This window comes from Pterocles gutturalis, unplaced genomic scaffold (assembly GCF_000699245.1).
Source record: "Pterocles gutturalis isolate BGI_N339 unplaced genomic scaffold, ASM69924v1 scaffold26314, whole genome shotgun sequence".
Lineage (NCBI taxonomy): Eukaryota > Metazoa > Chordata > Aves > Pterocliformes > Pteroclidae > Pterocles > Pterocles gutturalis.
Window position 1 is genome coordinate 7,697 of NW_010131437.1, and position 18,473 is coordinate 26,169.

General features: G+C 43.5%; 1 protein-coding gene across 1 annotated transcript; it reads left to right on the forward strand.

Moving 5' to 3' along the window:
- Positions 1-1,853: 1,853 nt before the first annotated feature.
- On the forward strand, positions 1,854-15,455 carry LOC104467008 (proactivator polypeptide; the record flags this gene model as incomplete). Its single annotated transcript, XM_010080612.1, has 14 exons — positions 1,854-1,987; positions 3,029-3,103; positions 3,799-3,924; positions 4,189-4,383; positions 6,686-6,829; positions 7,379-7,435; positions 8,576-8,584; positions 10,234-10,347; positions 11,312-11,407; positions 11,619-11,805; positions 11,958-12,109; positions 13,744-13,824; positions 14,364-14,471; positions 15,054-15,455. Coding segments are annotated over 14 exons (1,514 nt in total), but the record flags the coding sequence as incomplete, so codon positions are not given.
- Positions 15,456-18,473: the final 3,018 nt, after the last annotated feature.

Consider the following 18,473-nt stretch of genomic DNA (forward strand, 5'->3'; position numbering starts at 1 on the left):
GTTATTGTCATCCTGACAATGCTGACAGCTATTTGGCTGACTAGTCTGACTTTGAAACTTAACTATTAGTGCTTGCAGATCAATAATGCTGTAATTTAGAATAGGCTGTCTGTAAATATTTTGCTAACCATACGTTATTAGAAGCTTTGAAGTCTTACTCCTACAGTCTCATAAGCAGTCCTAGTGTGCTGTCTTGTTGAAGAATAATATGCAATCTAGGCTTTTTGCTGGGAGAGAGGCTGGCAAACTTTGTGTTCATGTGTAGAACATTAAGCATGCAAAGCCCATTTTTGTTAGAATAAACGGGTCATTCCTCTGTGAAACCCAGTGTAAACAATCTTTATACAACAGCTGAGAATCAACTGCAGAATGCCACCTAAAAAGCACTGTTTATCTGCCTCTGATGTGTAGTAGCTGTTTACTTAGTAGATGCACCGGTAATTTGGCTGTTAAGATGATCTTCTAATTGTTTAGAATCAATGTGTGAGAAATGGAAAAGCGATTGTTCATCTGTCACAACCTTACTAGAGGCTTCATAGGAATCAAACAGCTTAATTCCTGTTTCTTGGTTGACAGTGTAATTTTGCAGCATTTTGTGGTGTGTAAGCAGTATTGATGGGGAGATAATGGCTCCTTACCAACACCTACACAGCTAATAGGCTTGAATGGGTATTTTTTTCTAAACTTTGACAGCAGTGCTTTTTGGGCTTAGATTGTGGCTGATTTCCTTGGGGCCTGTCTGCTCTAGGATTTTTAGGAGTTGTTTCTTCATAAGCTAGTGCAACGATCGACTGCTGAAGAAGGTGAGCCTACTGACAGAATAGAATGGTTTTAGAGAATTGGGAGAAGTTGGGTGTCCAGTCCAGGCAGCACAGTAAAAACCAGACAGAAACACTGGAGGTGTGGTTGATTAACTTGTTCTATTACTTAGTACTAGTGCAGATCTTTTATACTTCTTTAGGAAGGCTGTCCAGAAAAGGTATTCTGGATTTTACTATAAACTTCATAGGTTGCAAGACGATTCCACCTGGGCTAGGAGGTAGTGTCCAGACAGGGGCTTGTACTTTTTTGTTTTTCCCCCCACAAATTTTTCTGTACACAGTTGGAGAACTGATGGAAAGGAGACAAAATCTAAACAGATTTAATAGGTTTAAAAACTGTTTGGCAGAACATGTCTCACATTGTTTTCTGTCCTTCTTCTGCTTTGACTTTCTTGAAGCTTTCTGTTTAAGATCAGTGTTTTCCATCTGCACCTGCCTCTTCGGTCTTCCATGTAAAGTGTGTGTTGCTCCTAATCCAATTAGTTTTCTAGCTCTCACAGTTGCTGAATGAGAAAAGGGTGCTTCACCTGGGGGAAGGAATGCAGACAGGAATTACAAGCTAGATGCAAGTGCTAGTTCAGAGTTGAAGTGATTGCAAGGATAGTAGGACAGAACGGGGAGGATTGTAGCTTTGGCAATCAGCTTGCTGAAGTGTGGATTTCTGCAATGAGCAGTTTCCCTGTTTTGAGTCATCTGATTGTTCTTGTGTGCTAAGCAAAGCAGGGGGCTTGGTTTTTGCTTTTTTTGGTTAAAAGAAGGGTGGCTGCTGGGGCAATGGACTGCTGAGTTGCTCAGACACTTCAGTAGGGAAGTTCAACTGTGTTGATTTTTCTGGAGTTCTTTGGCTGTGTAATCTGTATTTAGGACTCGTTTCAGCTAGAAATTGCTGGATTTAAATGTGCTTGAAAACATTAGTAAACCTAAGTGGCCTGATGGAAGGGTTGTGGTTATACTGTACAGCGTTGACTTGCTTACTTGGGAGTAGAAATAATTCAACTGTGCACTGTAAAAGAACAATTCTTTCTTTGGCAGCTGTGGCAAGCCCTGTTTTGTGGCAGAAGGAGTGCGTGAAGGGTCCGGAGGTATGGTGTCAGAATGTTCAGACAGCATCGCAGTGTGGAGCGGTGAAACACTGTCAGCAGAATGTCTGGAACAAGCCTACTGTAGTAAGTATCAACTACTGAGACTGTTTTCCACCTGTGGTTGAGGTAGCTGCTTTCCATATGCTACTGATGAAGATTTTTCAAGTCTCTGATGGGAGTTAAGTGCTACATCTGACTAACCTTGGTTACTATGCCTTAATTTAGGTGCTGGGTAAAGGTTGCTTTCCACTTCTCTGCCTTGCAAAACTTGTCTGACTTTTCTTGTGACCTCTTGTACAATCACCGAACAATGTATGGAATGGAGCTAGTGGATTTCAGACTTGTTTCTCTTTATTAAAACAGCTCCTAATTCATAGAGCCCTTTTTAGAGCCCTTTTTTTTTTTTTCTTAATTTCAGAAATGCCAAACTGATAGGCTTACTACAAAAAAAGCTGTATGCTTCTTTAGGTCTTTCTTGTAAGTTGATGTTCCACAAAAGATCCAGCATATACTAAATTATGAAAGCTACATCAGTAAATACTGGTACAAATATTACGTTTAGTGTGGCTTTTCAAGTTACATTTGTACTAAATGTGAGTGCTGCCTTACTAGATGTAGCTGTAGTTTGTGGTTGTGTTTCACAATTTTCTAGGGGAAAGAGGCTTTCTACCTAGATGTGCATTCAGTCCACCTTGGCTATGTCTGTGCTGAGGTATGCTTCAGTTTTTGGGAAAAGTGGGGAAGGGAGGAATGGCAGAGCACAACTAAAATGAGTAAAGCTGCCTGAAAAGTTCTTGGATTTCTAGTAAGTGTGAACTCCTTGAAGAGTAAGGTAAAAGAAGTTCAGGACAAGATGTTTTGGGGCAACATACTTCAAGGGAGTTGGTACTAGGTGAAATGAGCAAGTGGTAGCATGCCTGCTACATACCACGTTGACTTATTGAAGAAACTGGAGCTGGACATACTTGGAATAGCCTCACTCTATTTGAAAACGCTTGTTCCCACCCCGGCTTCACCCAGGATTTCTTGCTTAACTTCAGTTCCAAATGCGATGCTTGTTGTTTGCACATTGCATTTACAGGTCCTTAATTCTGTCTCAAAGTAACTCTCTAATTCTCCCTCCAGAGCAGTATCCCCTGTGACTTGTGTAAGGAACTAGTGACAGTGGCTGGCAAGGTTTTGAAGGATAATGGCACTGAGGTAAGCAGAGCTTCCCTTCTCCCTGCTGCAAGGTGCTCTTTGATTTCATGGTCTTAACAAGATCACAAGGTGAGGGGGTGGCATAGTAGTCTGTGTGAGGTTTTCCCAACCTAAGCAGCAAATGTTGAAAGGGGCCAAAGTACATGGGAAAAGGCTTTTAAACAGCCCCTTCTGGTTTATAGATTAGCAAATTCTAGAGCCTCTCATGCTCTAACACATCCCTGATTGACTGTAGAAGCTTAATAAAATTGTTTTTGTGCCAGTGGGCCATCGATCTCACAAGTCTCTCGAAGTGTATGGTTATACCAGGTGGACTCTATTTTGGTTGTGGGAACTTCCCTTTTTCTTTTGTGAACCTGGGAGTACTTCATATAAACAAATCACTGTCCCACTAGTCCATAATTTCACTTCGTCTTAAATGTAAGTGTTCTATGGTGGCAAGACTGTTGTGCAGGCCTTGCAAGCAGTATTCCATATTTTCACTTTGTCAGGGTCTCATTGAAGGTCCAGGACTGGGGAGAATAGACCTATAATGTGAAACATCATTCTAGTTTTGCTTGCCAACTGCCTGGAAGTACCTGAGTCCAAAGGGCTTTTTTTAGGCTTTGTGTCATGCATTTTGGGAATGGAAAGAGCATTTTATATATAAATATATATATGGATAGATAGTCTATAGCCCACTTCATCATCTGTAGGATGAGATCCGCTCTTACCTGGAAAAGACATGCGAGTTTCTTCCTGATGAAGGCCTGGTCTCTGAGTGCAAAGAAATTGTGGATGCCTACCTACCAGCTATCATGGACATGATCAAAGAAGAGCTGGTAAGTAGATAACAATTTGCAACTGTTGGAATTAAATGTTGTGCTCCTGTTGATGCCTGAATTTATTTTCTACAAAAATATGATCCTTCAATCCTGTATTGATTGCTGCTGTTGCAATTTATGGTGTAAATTTCAAGACTGCTTCCTTGCTGTGAAACACTGTCCCTTCCCTATCATGTTTCAGCTGAATGACTGTCTACTGTGAGCTCCATATAGGAAGTGTCATCAATCTAGAGCTTTATATATGTATCTTACCTCCACTAGGATAAACCTGAAGTTGTATGTAGTGCCCTCTCACTGTGCCAGTCCCTTCAGAAGCACCTTTCAGCAATCAAACTTCAGAAACAACTCCAGTCTAATAAGATACCAGAGCTGGACTTCTCTGAACTGGCATCCCCATTCATGGCTAATGTACCTCTTCTCCTTTACCCTCAGGACAAACCCAAGCAGAAGTCTAAGGTAAGGGTGCAATGCTATTCCAGTGTGAAAGAGAAGTGCATGGTTTTTACTCCAGAGCTTCAGTGCTTCTTTGTGTAAGAATTTACCGATGATTCTTGGTAAGGGATTGTTGTACTGGGCACAAGTTAAGCTGATATGCTTCACCTGGGTGACTGTCTCCTGTGGAATTTTGTGCTGCTGCATACAGACAGCTACCTTTTTTTCCTTGACCTGTGGGTTTAAAGCTAAGAAAGATGTTAGCCGCAGCTACTGTGAACCACATGGATAATCTTGGATTAGCCACCACAGTCTAAAGATAAGTCTTGTGCTGGGCTGTTCTCATCCAGGGCTGTAGTAGTCAAGCAGGTCTTACTGGAAGCAATTTCTTCTGAGAGCAAGTTTGTCACCAGTTTTAAAAGAAAGAAAAATGCAGTCTGCTAGCTGTGGCCTTCAGGGGAAGCATTCATTCTCTGAATCCAGAGGTGACAGAATGGATCAGAAAAGAACAAATAGTTGATCAAGGGGAGTAGATGAGATAATGAACTTGTGAGTAGAGGCTGAGTCTTGACAGCAAGGCTAGATACAGGAGTTAAACAGTTAGGTAGGTGGAGGCAAGCTGCTGTGGGCGGAGCAGGTAAGATCTGCACCAAATTTAGCACCCTTCCCACTGTGGTCTGTAACAAAACCAAGAGATTTTGGAGATTGGGTATTTTAAGAGTAATCTGGGGTTTCAGAGACAAGTAGGTACCTAATCTCCATCTAGTGGTTGACACACATACTAGCAGTAGCTTGTCATTCGTATTGGCTCACTCTTTTGAGTATTCTATAGAGTATTAAGGTTTGTATATAGTTTAAAATAGCTTTAAAACTTGGAAGTAATGGAAGCTTGTAAAATGTGCTATGTGAAGATACATAGAATCACAGAATGGTTTGGGTTGGAAGGGACCTTAAAAATCAGGGGTGTTCCAACCCCCTGCTGTGGACAGGGACACCTCCCACTAGCCCAGGTTGCTCAAAGCCTCATCCAGCCTGGCCTTGAACACCTTTGGGGATGGGGCATCCACAGCTTCTCTGGGCAGCCTGTTCCAGTCTCTCACCACTCTGACAGTAAAGAATTTCTTCCTAATATCTAATCTAAATCTACTGTCTTTCAGCTTTTCAGAACTGTTACTTCTCACCCTGTCACCACACTCCCTGATAAAGAGTGCTTCCCCATCTCTCCTGTAGCCCCCTTTAAATACTGTAAAGCTGCTGTAAGGTCTCCCTGGAGCCTTCTCTTCTCCAGGCTGAACAACCCCAACTCTCTGACTGTCCTTGTAGGGGAGGTGCTCCACCCCTCTGACCATCTTTGTGGCCCTCCTCTGGACTCACTCCAACAGGTCCAGGTCTTTTTTATGTCAGATGCAGCATTGCAGGTAGAGTCCCCCAAGAGCAGAGCAGAGGGGCAGAGTCACCTCCCTTGACCTGCTGGTCACACTTATTTTGATGCAGCCCAGGACATGGTTGGCTTTCTGGGCTGGCAAGCACACGCTGCCGGGTCATGTTGAGCTTCTCATCAACATACACCCCCAAGTCCTTCTCCCCAGGGCTGCTCTCTATCCATTCTTCTCCCAACCTGTATTTGTGCTTGGGATTGCCTTGACCCACGTGCAGGACCTTGCCCTTGGCCTTGTTGAACTTCATGAGGTTCACACAGACCCACCTCTCAAGCCTGTCCAGGTCCCTCTGGATGGCATCTCTTCCCTCCAGCTGTTGACTGCACCGCACAGCTTGGTGTCATCAGCAAACTTGCTGAGGGTGCAGTCGACCCCACTGTTCATGTTTCCCACAAAGATGTTAAATAACACTGGTCCCAGTACTGATCCCTGCAAAACATCACTTGTCACCGGTCTCCACTTGGACATTGAGCCATTGACCACAACTCTGAGTGTGACCATTCAGCCAGTTCCTTATGCACCAAGTGGTCCTTCTGTCACATCCATGTCTCTTCAACTTAGAGACAAGGATGTCACGTGGGACTGTGTCAAATGCTTTGCACAAGTCCTGGTAGATGATGTCTGTTGCTCTTCCCGTATCCACTGATGCTGTGACCCTGTCATAGAAGGCCACCAAATTTGTCAGGCACGATTTGCCCTTAGTGAAGCTATGTTGGCTGTCACCAATCACCTCCTTATTTTCCATGTGCCTTAGCATATTTTCCAGGAGGATCTACTTCATGATGTTGCCAGGCACAGAGGTGAGGCTGACTGGCCTGTACTTCTCTGGGTCTTCCCTTCTTTCCTTTTTGAAAATCAACTTAAGTGTCCTTTCAATCTTTGTCCAGGGAAGTGGGGACGTATGCCAAGATTGCATTCGACTGGTTACTGATGTTCAGGAAGCTGTGAAGACAAACACCTCTTTTGTAAAGTCTTTAGTTGCTCATGCCAAGGAGGAGTGTGACCGTTTGGGACCTGGAATGTCTGATATGGTAAGCTATCATTTTTGTTTAAAAATCTGTTCCTATATGCAAACACAAAATGGTTTGTTCAGCACCTTAATCTTCTCAATGTAATCCCTATTTAATAAAACAAAGGAGAGTGTGTCATGTATAGGATATGTTACATAGTATGACAATGACAACACTGAAGTCAAACTTTCTGGTCAAGAAATTTGAGTGGGGTAGTGTGTAAGGGAGTGGGGAGGAGGAAACAGACCCGAGATCGCTGCTAGCTCTTAAAGACCTTTTTCATAAAAATTATCTGGTAGGTTAATGTGGCCCTATCAATGAGGGGGAGTGCTCTTGGTCTCAGTGGAAGAGAAAAGGGTTCCTCAGATAAGCAGCTATTTGTACAATGGTTGTGTAACCTGAAATGCCATCCTGTCTTTCAGAGCTTGTCCCAAATATAAAAGAATAGTTACTATGTAGAGCAAGTCAATAACCTTGAGATGTATTGGAAAATTTCAGATTAACTCTGAAGCTTAAGTGGTTTGATATGTACAAGATATTTACAAGACTTTGTTTTCCTACTTCCTGCAGTGCAAGACCTATATCTCTGAATATTCTGACTTGGCTATCCAAATGATGATGCACATGGTAAGATCAGTAGAATATAATATTTACTCTCAGTTAATTTTTCTCCTTTGTGTAGCTAACTTATTTGGAAAGAGGAAACATTGCAGTAAAGGTCTGGGGAGAGCCCTTGCTCTGCAAGTCTTGGTTTTAGTGCTTTGAACATGGTGTTTAATTGGATAGTAACTTCAGTCTCAATGCTTTCTCAAGTACTTTCCTTTTCTTTAACAACCACTTCAGCAGTGCAAAAGGCACTCTAATCCTTTAAAACAGAAGATGCATTACATATGTTCTTTTATACTTTTTTATCTTGGTCCTGCATCGCCTGTACCACTTCCCCCTTTCCTATGAAATCCTGTGTTAAGCATATTAGAGTTGATCTTTGTCACAGTACTGCAGAATTGGTTCAAGTGTTAGAAATAATGTGCCTATTTGAAGCAAGACTAAACGTCCTTCTTTTGGAATTGCTATCTCAAGGCTCCTGCTCTCTGGGCTCTTGATAGGAGCCATAGAAAGTGGGTGGTACTGCAGCAGCTCTGGTCTTCTGCAGCAACATACAATATATTTTACCTCTGACCACCTCCATAGCAGCTCTTTATCCAGAGATCTCTTTTTTAAAAAGTTGGGTAAGCCTTTCCTTAGAGAATGCGGTGCCTAGATGCCACAAGTAACGTAAATTACAGGTGAATTTGTGAATAGAATGTGGCTGACTTGAACCTGAATTTGGCAACACAGTGTCCCTAAGTTTACAGTTTCTAAAGACTACTTAGAAGCTCATTCTGTTGCTTAAGCGTTTGAGGGGGTAAAGCAAATCCCTGTTCCAGGGAAGTTTCTCATGTTAAGCATTGCAAAGGAGTGTGATGTTCATACCTGAGATTGGAATATGACCACACCTTGCATCCGGCTGAGTGTTTTCCAGCTCTTTGGGGGTGGCCTTGCCCAGGATGTTCTAATAACTTTGAATGAATAATGCCGGTTAGCACTATGCAATTAAATGTGAGTTGCTGTAGCAATGCTGAGGATCTTTGGGGCTGGGACCATGTCATATTCCATCATCATCATGAAAAGAGTATATGCAGTTCCAAGTGCTTGACATTTTTTTCTCTTAACTATTATCTTTAATTTCTCCTTTCTTCCTCTGTCTCCAATCTCCCCTGTCAACAGAAGGATCAGGTAGGTGAGCAACTTGCCTGTGGTGATAGCCTGCTTGTAGTTCACTTCTTACTCTTAAAGGGCTTGTAGTTCCCTTCTTGCTTTGTTAGCTGTCTATGTGGTGTGATTGTACTTGGTGTTGACAGATACAAGGAATATTTATGTGATTAAAACAGAGAAAGACTATAAACTTCCTGCAGTGGATCAGTGCTGCTTCCAGCTCCAGATACCAGTTTGTGCTACTGAGATTTCAGCTTGATTATGCTTTGGCCAGTGGAGCAGAAAATATGCTCACTTTCATACAAGAAGGATTAGATGTAGGAAAAGCATTCCAGTGGCTCCTGTGAGCTTCTGGTTTAAAGTCTGGGCTCAAAAGGACTTGAGTGAAGGTGTCCCCAGGTCTTGGTTAACCTTTAAATGTAGGACAACGGTATACGTGTTTGGAGTATGAGAATTGAAGAGAAGATGTGGGAGGCCTTTAAGCTTCTGCTTCCTACAGGTGTTTGGGCTGTTAATTTAACAAGTCCTGGGAGACCTTGTGTCTGTCATCTCTCTGTGAGAGAACACACTGTGTGTATGTGGGTGTTGCTGTAGCATTAATATCTGGAAATGCTTCTTACAATGCATGAACCAAAGGGCTTGACTTAAAGGTATTGCCTGGAGTAGCATGAAGCAGCACTGTATTCTTGAGACACTGCTTTTGACTGTGCATGAAGTTGTGGCATGATTTATTAACCGTTGCATAAGCCCTTGCTGCAAGAAGCTTGATGTCCTGGTGACTTGGGGAGTGGGGGGTATGATCTTCTAATTACCCACAGGACCAAAGGTACTTTTTTTTTTTTAGCTTAAGTAGCCCTCAAGTGGGAAAACTCAAGTTTTGGGTATACTCTGTACAGCCTTTCTCACTTTATGTGGGTTTGATGTGGCTTCCTTAGACCAGTTTGCCTCATGTCCGGCATATTTTTTTTGCATTGAGTAATGTATGTTTTGAAAACCTCAGAGAAAGACTTAGAAAGCCTTTTGAAAGGCTTTGATTCTGTTTGTTTTCCCTCTTACTGTGAAAAGAACACTTGAAATACAGGTACTGCAGATACTTGTGAAAAGGGTTAGGCTTAGGTTTTAACACGGTTAACTTCTGTTTCTTACAGGCTGCATTCAGTAAGGCGGGAATGTGTTTGCACAATGTGATGTTACAGGATGCTTTAAGGAAGGTAGTTGGTGGATGAGAAAAGGGAGTCTGTCCTTCTAGGTGTTTCTTGCAGCTTTTCGGTGAACTCTGAAGTCAGGATGATGAGCCTCTTCTGTGATTACCTAAAGCTTTCAGGGGAGCAGCTTTGCGGATGCAGGACTAATGTGATGCTGGTGGCCTGGTTTGGTGTTGGCAGCTCTTAAGTCAACTCCTTTGAAGGACTTGCATAGTGTATTAGCTTGTGGTAAATTGGTTTTTAAATGAATGTGGCCTAACCCCTTCTTCTAAAGGAACTGCTAAATTTCATCTAGTAGTTGTGCTGCCTGTAATCATATCAAATGCTTTGGCAATACTTGAAGTAGAATTAGTCACGAAACTTCTAATTGTGTTGGAGTCTTTTAAGACTTTGTTCTCTGTGCCCATTCACAGGCTCTACAGAGTCTTCTAGATTTTTAAAAATTGCTTATGCATCTCTTTCCAGCAACCAAAGGACATTTGTGCCATGGTTGGGTTCTGTACTTCTGTGAAATCTGTTCCTCTTCAGACTCTGATGCCAGCTCAAGTGGTTCATGAAGTGAAAATGGAAACTGTGGAGGTAAGATGGACTTCTTGTGCTCAGCAGCTTTGCCTTCCTTTTTGCTTTAGTGTAATGAACTAGGTGAAACAGAAAAATGAGCTTTTATGCATAGAATGATCCAAGTCTCCCTGCGTATAACTTCCTGGACTTTTCTTGTTTCTGGTGTTACTTTGTGAAGTAGGAGAGCTGACTGATTTGTTAGAACAGCAGAGCCTATGCTAAACCAAAGCCCTGAGGTTATACTTCAGGAATGAACTGGGAACTCTTGTTCCAGCACTAGAGTATCACAGCCATTCTAAACACCTCAAATGTTAGCGGACAGATTGAATTTGAGTTTTGTACTACATTCGCAGTTATGCTTAGATCCCTTTTAAAAATAGGACAGCACTCTGTGCGTGCAGATGAGTCTGATCAGAGTCAGAAAGCTGAAGCTCTGAGTTTGGAGGAGCACCTTAGCTTCCCATGGCCTTTGGGTGAGATATGGGCTGAGGTCTCTTTAGAAAGGAAAGTCTCTTTTGAGGACAGTTAACTTCTCATTAACAGGCTCTAAACAATTTCTCTCAAGTCCCTCAATTTCTAGGTTTCTTTTGGAAACAGGAGGCTGCTCTTAATTCTAGCAAATTTTGTCCTCAGTGTGTTTTAAAAAACACTTTGTATTTCCCTTGACTACGGTCACTGTGGGGCTGCTTTTTTCTATGTCTACCAGATTCAGCTCCCCTTCTTATACAACCTGGGGATTGTGGTCTTAATTTGTCATACAAAATGACTGTTCATGCAAAAAGGCTTTTTACCAAGACATTTGAGGGTGGTTTTGGGTTCTACTTCACCTTTTGAATTCAGATCAAGTTGGCCAGCTAGGTAAATGAATTGGTGTGCTGCACCTGGATGTGAATGCCGTTAGACTGACTTTTTTATGAATTGTCCCTGTCAAATGTGGTCAAGTGGCAATTGATTGTTTTTTATGTTTCTTCTGTGTACTCAGAAAGCCCAAGTTCAAGAGAAAACTTTTTCTGTATGTGAAATATGCGAGACCATGGTGAAAGAAGTGACTGGCCTCTTGGAGAGCAATAAGACAGAGGTGTGTAAGTGATGGAAACAGTACCAGTACCTCTTCCTAGGCTTTGGCTAAAATGGGTCTGTATTGGAGCGGGAAGGAAAGTTAATTTTTTTGCCTGTTTTCAAGAGGGCAAGATTTCTGTCCTGGGTGGGATTGAGTAAAAAAACACATACTTATGAATTGAGTCAGATTTCTATTCCTTGTTTGTCATGCATCCTTCATTGTGCTTCAGGAGGAGATTGTACATGAAATGGAAGTGGTCTGCTACCTGTTCCCAGCAAGTGTCAAAGACCAGTGTAAAGACTTCATAGATGTCTATGGCCAGGCTTTGATTGACATGCTCTTGGAGGCAACGAATCCTGAAACTGTGTGTGTTATGCTGAAATGCTGTGCAGCCAACAAGCCTCTGCAGCAGCCAGGTTGGTAGTGAGGTATTGGTGGTGTTGCAAAATGAGCTAGTTCACCTATGATTATATCACTTTTGAGGACACATGCTTTTAGTACTTTGCTGCCTCCTTTCTTCTGTTTGGGGGAACTACCTAAGCACTGATGGGTTTTTTTTCCTTCTCAGTTTTAGTGAAACCCGCAGGTGGCTTCTGTGATATCTGCAAGATGGTGGTAGCTTATGCAGACAAAGAACTAGAGAAGAATGCCACGACAGCTGAAATTGAAGCTTTGCTGGAAAAAGTCTGTCATTTCCTGCCAGAGTCCATCAGTGATCAGGTAAAGTGCTTGTGTAGGAGGAAGGCTAAAAAGCAATGGACTTTTTGATGGTTGGGAACTGTGTTGATTTGTTGGGTTTATATTGGTCCTAGAGTGACAATTATGCTTACCTCATTTTCTGAGTGTTTCAGCTGATACTCTGTCTACATGCTAATTTTAGGTCCGTCTCTCAAGTGTGTCTACTTCTGCTATAAATGTCCAGGTACTCAGATCTCTGTTTGGCCGACTGCCTTGGCCTCTGGTTGGAGACAAACTGTCCACAGGTGCAGCTGGAATGGACTGGCTTGTGTTCAGCAACCTGATCCTTCCTAGGTTTTTCCCTTTACTAGTTAGCACCAAAGCAGCGGCTTTTCATGTGCAGTAGAGCAAAAAAGAGGGAGCAGGCTTGATCTGAGGCAAATGACCACAGAGACCTCACTGTGTGGCAGCCTGCCTTCCAATCGGAACAAGGCAGATGGAAATAAACAACAGAAGGAAAAAAAATCTTGCAGAGTATTTGAAAAAAAAGTGGAGAGCAGCATCTCTTGGTGGTTTCTATAAGAGTAGTCAGTATAATGCAGGGCAGAGTTGAAGGAATCTCTTCCTCTGCTAGAGGCTGTAAGGAGCTTGGGGTGTGGGGGGATCAGGTTTTTGCCCTCCCCATCCTTGGGTGTTGGCAGCCCTTTGAATAGAGGGAGACCTTAAAGGGCCTGAGTTGACTGGATTGTACTAATTTGCAGTCAGTAAAGGTTTGCCTGGAAATCCTCTGAGAACAGTGGGTGAGAACAACTGAATGTTGTTTTTTCTTCCTCAACACTGATCCTGTTCAAGGGATTAACAAAGTGGTTGGAAGCAGGGTGGCATAATTCCAGTGAGACAGCAGAAAGCCACACCTGTTAGGCCATGGCTATCAAGATTTGCCTGGAAATCTTACTAGGTCGCTGCTGAGTGTCAGCAAGTGGCAACTACTTATAAGTTTACTAGGCATACAATATATAGGCTTAAAGCAGCTGTGAAACAGCTATTCCAGCTAACTGCTGTGAGGCTGTTTAATAGCTGTGGTTTGCTTATTAATTGGTGCTGTTAGTCTGTGCTGAGAAGGCCAGAGTCTTTCTGTGCTTTGGAGATGGGCTCTCCACTGCCTTTCCACTAGAGGGCTGACAGTGATTGATGACAGTGCTGCTGCCACCTCGTCTGAACTGAATAGGAACCACTTGGGTTAAAAGTGCTTAAGAGTTGTTACTGCATTGCTGCTGTCCTGGCCAGGATGTTTGTCTCCAGCTTGTTCAGTGTGCTTTCCTCTAGAGACACCAGTGATCTCCACCGTTGGAGACTAAGCTTTGCAAATCAGAGTCTGTCCTGCTTGTTTCTTTTCCGAAAGCCTGTCCCACTTGTGGTTTTTTTCCCCTTTTGACCCCTTTCTCATCATAATCTGCCTGCAAACAGCTGCAGGCAGCTATGAGGTAGCAAAAAATGTAGTTGTGTGATTAGTGCAGTGCTGCGTCCTCTTTGATCTGCAGAGCTCAGGCCCCGGGTTTAGTAGTCTGGAGTGCATTATTGGGGTGCTTAGACTGGGCCCATCTGCTGAAGACTTATCTTCCCCTTCTTTCTAAGGCTTTAACAAGGAGAATCTCTCAACCTGTGTTTTGTTACAGTGTGTTCAGTTTGTGGAACAGTATGAACCCATGGTTGTGCAACTCTTGGCAGAGATGATGGATCCCACTTTTGTTTGCACTGTGAGTATTGTGTTTATTTCTATTGAGTACAGGCTCTGATACAGTCCTGCCTACTCCTCTATCTGCCTTTCAGTGCCTAGCATGCAGAAACTCCGCTGGAATAAAAATCAGCACACTGAATGCTCAGAGCAAATGCGGTTGTGCAAGGCCTCGGGCTTACTGAATGGACAGCTGTCCGACGGCCAGCCTTGTGCAAGGAAGAGCTGCCAGTGGTTGTCTCCTGTTGAGGTTGAGTAGCAAGGTGTAGTGTGCCCTGAATGATCAGAGTAAGTTAAATGTCATTTCTTGGGAAAGGTCCCTTTCCAGAAGCTCTTTCTCGAAACTTCAGTTGCGGTAACTTGTTCCTCATGGCAGATTACTGCTTCGTGTTTACTCATTCAGCTGCAGGTTGTCAGTTCAATGTGGTACTGTGGGAGCTCCTGAAGTACCTCAGTGTTGCTCCTGCACTCGGTCAGGTGGAAGCTCAGATGTAAGGCTGGAGCTGAGATCTCTTGGTGCAAATAGAAAGATGCTGACTCTGCTGCTGTTTGTTTTCACAGAAACTCGGAGTCTGTGAATCAGCTAAACAGCCTCTCCTGGGGGATGATGCTTGTGTCTGGGGTCCAGGTTACTGGTGTAAGAACATGGAGACTGCTGCTCAATGCAATGTATGTAAAGCAGGATTCTGCCTCAAGTTTCCTGTTAGTCTTTGATAGCTCCTTATAAACTACTTTTCTGGCTTCTGTGCCACACATTGAAGTGGTTGAATTCCAGTTTCAGGAAGAAAAAGGGTATGAGCTAGAGGTGGTTGAGTTTGATTATAGGGTCTTCTATAGCCCTCAGCTTTCTTAAAGCAGACTGTTTCCTCTCCCCTTTGTTCCTATTCCCCACCCCTCTATGAGCATTTCAGAATGCATAGTAAGGTGCAATGTGAGCTTTATATTTAGTTTGTGTTCCTGCAGCCAACAGACCGTGTCACGACCTCTCATCAAGCCTTAGAAGTTGGCTTCCAGTATTGATGCAGGCTGATGCTTTCTTTGCCAGGCCTTCATGGCTAAGGGTTATCAGCATTCTTTCCTGATGCTTCTAGGTGGGGCTGTTGTTTATTCTAGTCCTTTCTGGAATCACTTAAACCGGTTTGCTCCCAAGGCCCTGGCTCAGAATAAGGTGTTGAATTGTATGTGTAGACGCACACTTGTTTGCAAACAGGCTTTTTTTTCTGCTAACATGCACTATTTCTTTCCCTGTAGGCTGTTGATCACTGCAAACGTCACGTGTGGAACTAGAAGAAGAATTTCCAGTTCTAAAAGTTTGCCATGGCTCTCAAAAATGTGGGCTGAGGTTCATGGAGTGCTGTATCTCAAATGTCCCTCCTCTCTGCCTGATTAACAATTTGACCTTCAAGTTCCTTTATTATGACTCTTTTGTAGCAGTGCTGCTGTTGAAGGATCAGATCTTCATTGTTGACTTAACAAAAGATGTTTCTGATTGTACAGTTTAACTCATTATGCTCCTAAAAATAGTTTGTGTGTTGTAGATTTTGAATTGGTAGGCTGAAGTGTTTTTTTCAGGTGCTGGGAAGAGTGGTAGAGAAGGTGAATAAAGAGATAAAGACTATCTTTTAATTTAAAAAGAAAGAAAGAACAAGATAGGGAGTAAAGTTTCAAATGTCTTTCTGTTGTCAGCATTGGGAAGATTACATGCTTTGCATTTTTAACATCTGGCTAGAATATTAATTTTCTGTGTAGGGGAACTCTAAGGGATCATGTTGAATCTGGGAATCTCTTCATCTGGAATTTTCAAAGCTCTGCAGATGCAGAGGAGGAGACGTTGTGTGCCCAGCTAACTCTCAAAGTAACTGCTACCTAAAAATATGCACTTGCGTGTGAGTGACCATGCTTTTGCATTTGAGTGGCCACACTTAGAATTCATGGTGTTATCATAGCTAAGGCAATCCTCCCTCAGCCTTTGATCCTGTCCTTTTTATTTCCTTGGAATACTTGGTCTAAGCATGAGTGTTCTACTGTCAAACCCTGTCCAGTGGGATTTCAGTCTTTTGAAGCATGCTGACATAGTTAAGGAATGGCTCCTTTTTTTTTTTTCTTATCCTGGTTGCTCAATTCTGCTTAGTCTTGCAGCTTCCTACATGCAGCTGGCCATGTGCCAAGGAGGTGGAGTGAGCTGGTTTGGTAGAAGATGGAGGGGAAAAAAGTCAGCAGGAGTTGTGCATATGTCAAAGTGAGTTCGGCATAGAGGGCAGAACACAATGAAAAATGTTTTTTATTGTAAACTACCGGTTTGTTCCTTATCTGTCTTTCTCTCATAGCATATTTCAGTCATATAAAACTTCAGAGGCACTGTGAGGAGCAGTTTCCATTGCTGACACCTGTTCTCACTGACACGTGCCCTTCTGAGTGATTTAAAGCATAAATTTTTTTCCAGAGTTACCATTTCTGTTGGGAAATACATCTGAGTAGCAAGCGGAAATGGCAGATGGTAAGAGCACTGCAGCAGGTATTTGTCAGCTCTGCTGACACACCTGACAACCTGCCTTTCACGCCTTCGCAGCATCCCACTGAAATGGCCTGAACTTGTGAACAGAAGCCTTTCATGACAGGCTGCTACCCTGGAAATGAGCCAGGCCCTTGAGCTGTAGGGACCTTGAGAATTAAAATCATGCCGATGTTGCTTGAGATGGACCTTGCATCCCCTGACCAGCACTCAGTGCATAGTTCTGATCAAGTTAACCCCCAAAATAGAGGAACCAAAGTAGCTCTGAGGAGACCTTTGGGAAGGAGGAGCTGGGCAGAGGTGGAGCTTTGAAAATTCCAGTCCTGTTCAGAAAGGCGCTGGCAACTGCTACTGTTCCTGTGGTGTCTTGGGTGAGGTGGGAGCTCCAGTGACAGTGCTTTAGCAGCAAGCAAAGTAATTTTCATGCAGTTAGTAGAAAACCACTTGACTGCAGCTTTTTAGTTACTATGTGTACATACTAAATGTCTGGGAAGTCTTGTCAAATAGTGATCCCCGTTTGTTTTTTCTGCTTGCATTTGTACAGAATGCTGAAGCACTCATGGCTTTAAAAAAATTAAAAAAATTCCCCTAAAAATGTAACATACCTGTAGCTTTGTGTCTGGGCAGGCTTGTGCGGTGGTTCCAGTGGTGTATCCCAGTCAGGGTAGCTAGGCCAGATAGGAAATGGGCTCTGTTCAGCATCACTGCCCTGGAGGTACAGGTTGTGTTACACCACAGCAGGTAGTATGGTATTTGGTCTTTTAAACTTTTTTGGCAGGAGGTGGGGATGGATTGACACTTGCTGTTGTGGGTCAGCAAGGTTTTAATTTTCTTGGGTTTTTAGTAGAGGAGGATTTGTGCTAACAACCTGTCGGGTGTGGTAAACTGGGGGAAATCCTGTGCTAGCCCTGGGAGTTGCTTTAGTTTAATCCCTTCCTGTGGACTGTGGCACCTCTCCTGCTTGAGTTAACGCTGGGGGGACACGTGCAGTTGCTTTCTAAAGAACATTGTCTTGATTTTTGCACAAAAGCTTCCTTAATGAACAATAAAAACTTCTGAAAACCAATACCTTTGTGTTTCATTTCCTTGTGTGCTAATTGCTGAAGGATCTTGTTAGCTTCCCCTTTGCTGCAGAGCTAGGAGAAGGCATGTCGCAAAGTGTACCAGTGGGAGTCTGGGGCTGAGAGGCAGGATTCGGGTTCCCCTTGAGCTGCCCTCGCCTTGCGCTGTGCATGTCCCATCAAGCCTTTGTTCTGTTGAGTGCAGTTGCAGGTCCCAGAGCCTTGCCAAGGATTGCCACCACTGCTCTTATCCCTGGACGCATGCAACGCCTGATGTGAGGCAACAGCCCTGTGTTGCAATTTCTATGTCTTGCGCAGGCTCGAGGGAGTTCTTGCTGAAGCTGCTTGGTATCAGGCTTCAGTGCTGACTTGCATTTAATGGAGCTTTTCTTGTCCCTCCTTGCTTTATTTTGAATAAAATACATGTCTTTTAAATGCTTTATGCAGCCTACTTGATTGCCTTTCAATACACCGTTATCTTAAATTTTTAGCATCCTCACTGCTGACACCTTTTATAAGGGATGATGCTCTGTTTGGTGAAGAGCACATAAAATTGCTGTTTCGTATGGTGCTAGGGAAACTTTCTCCTGGCAGTACCCACCCTTTGCAGCCAGGAGTGATGAAGTTAGCATGGAGCAGCAGGTTTGGGACTGGTTTTGACATCCTGGGAATACCTGTCTCACTCTGGTCACTCCCTCCACTTGGAGGCTGGTGATGATTTTATAATCAAGGCATAAGGAGAGGGGTGTGGTAATTGCCCTGCGTAGGTGTGGGTTCTCACTGCTTCTCCCAACCCATCCGAGATTCCTCAGACTGGGAGCAGCACAGGAGAGGAACTAGCTACTGAGGACTATCTTAGGAACAACATGGAGAGCAAATGGAGGGGCTGGGTGCTGATCCTTTCTGTGTGCTTGGGCTCCTATGAAGGTAAGGCCAGGCCTGGGGGCAGGACTTGAGGAGAGCCCAGAAAACCCCTCTGAACCCCTAAACTCTCCCCAGCTGTATTGTTTGAGCTCCATAGCGTGCTTCCTCATCCCTCTGTGGTGTTGGAGTTGGGCTGGAGGAGACCTGAGGCTGGTGGCACTATTGCCTGCTTTA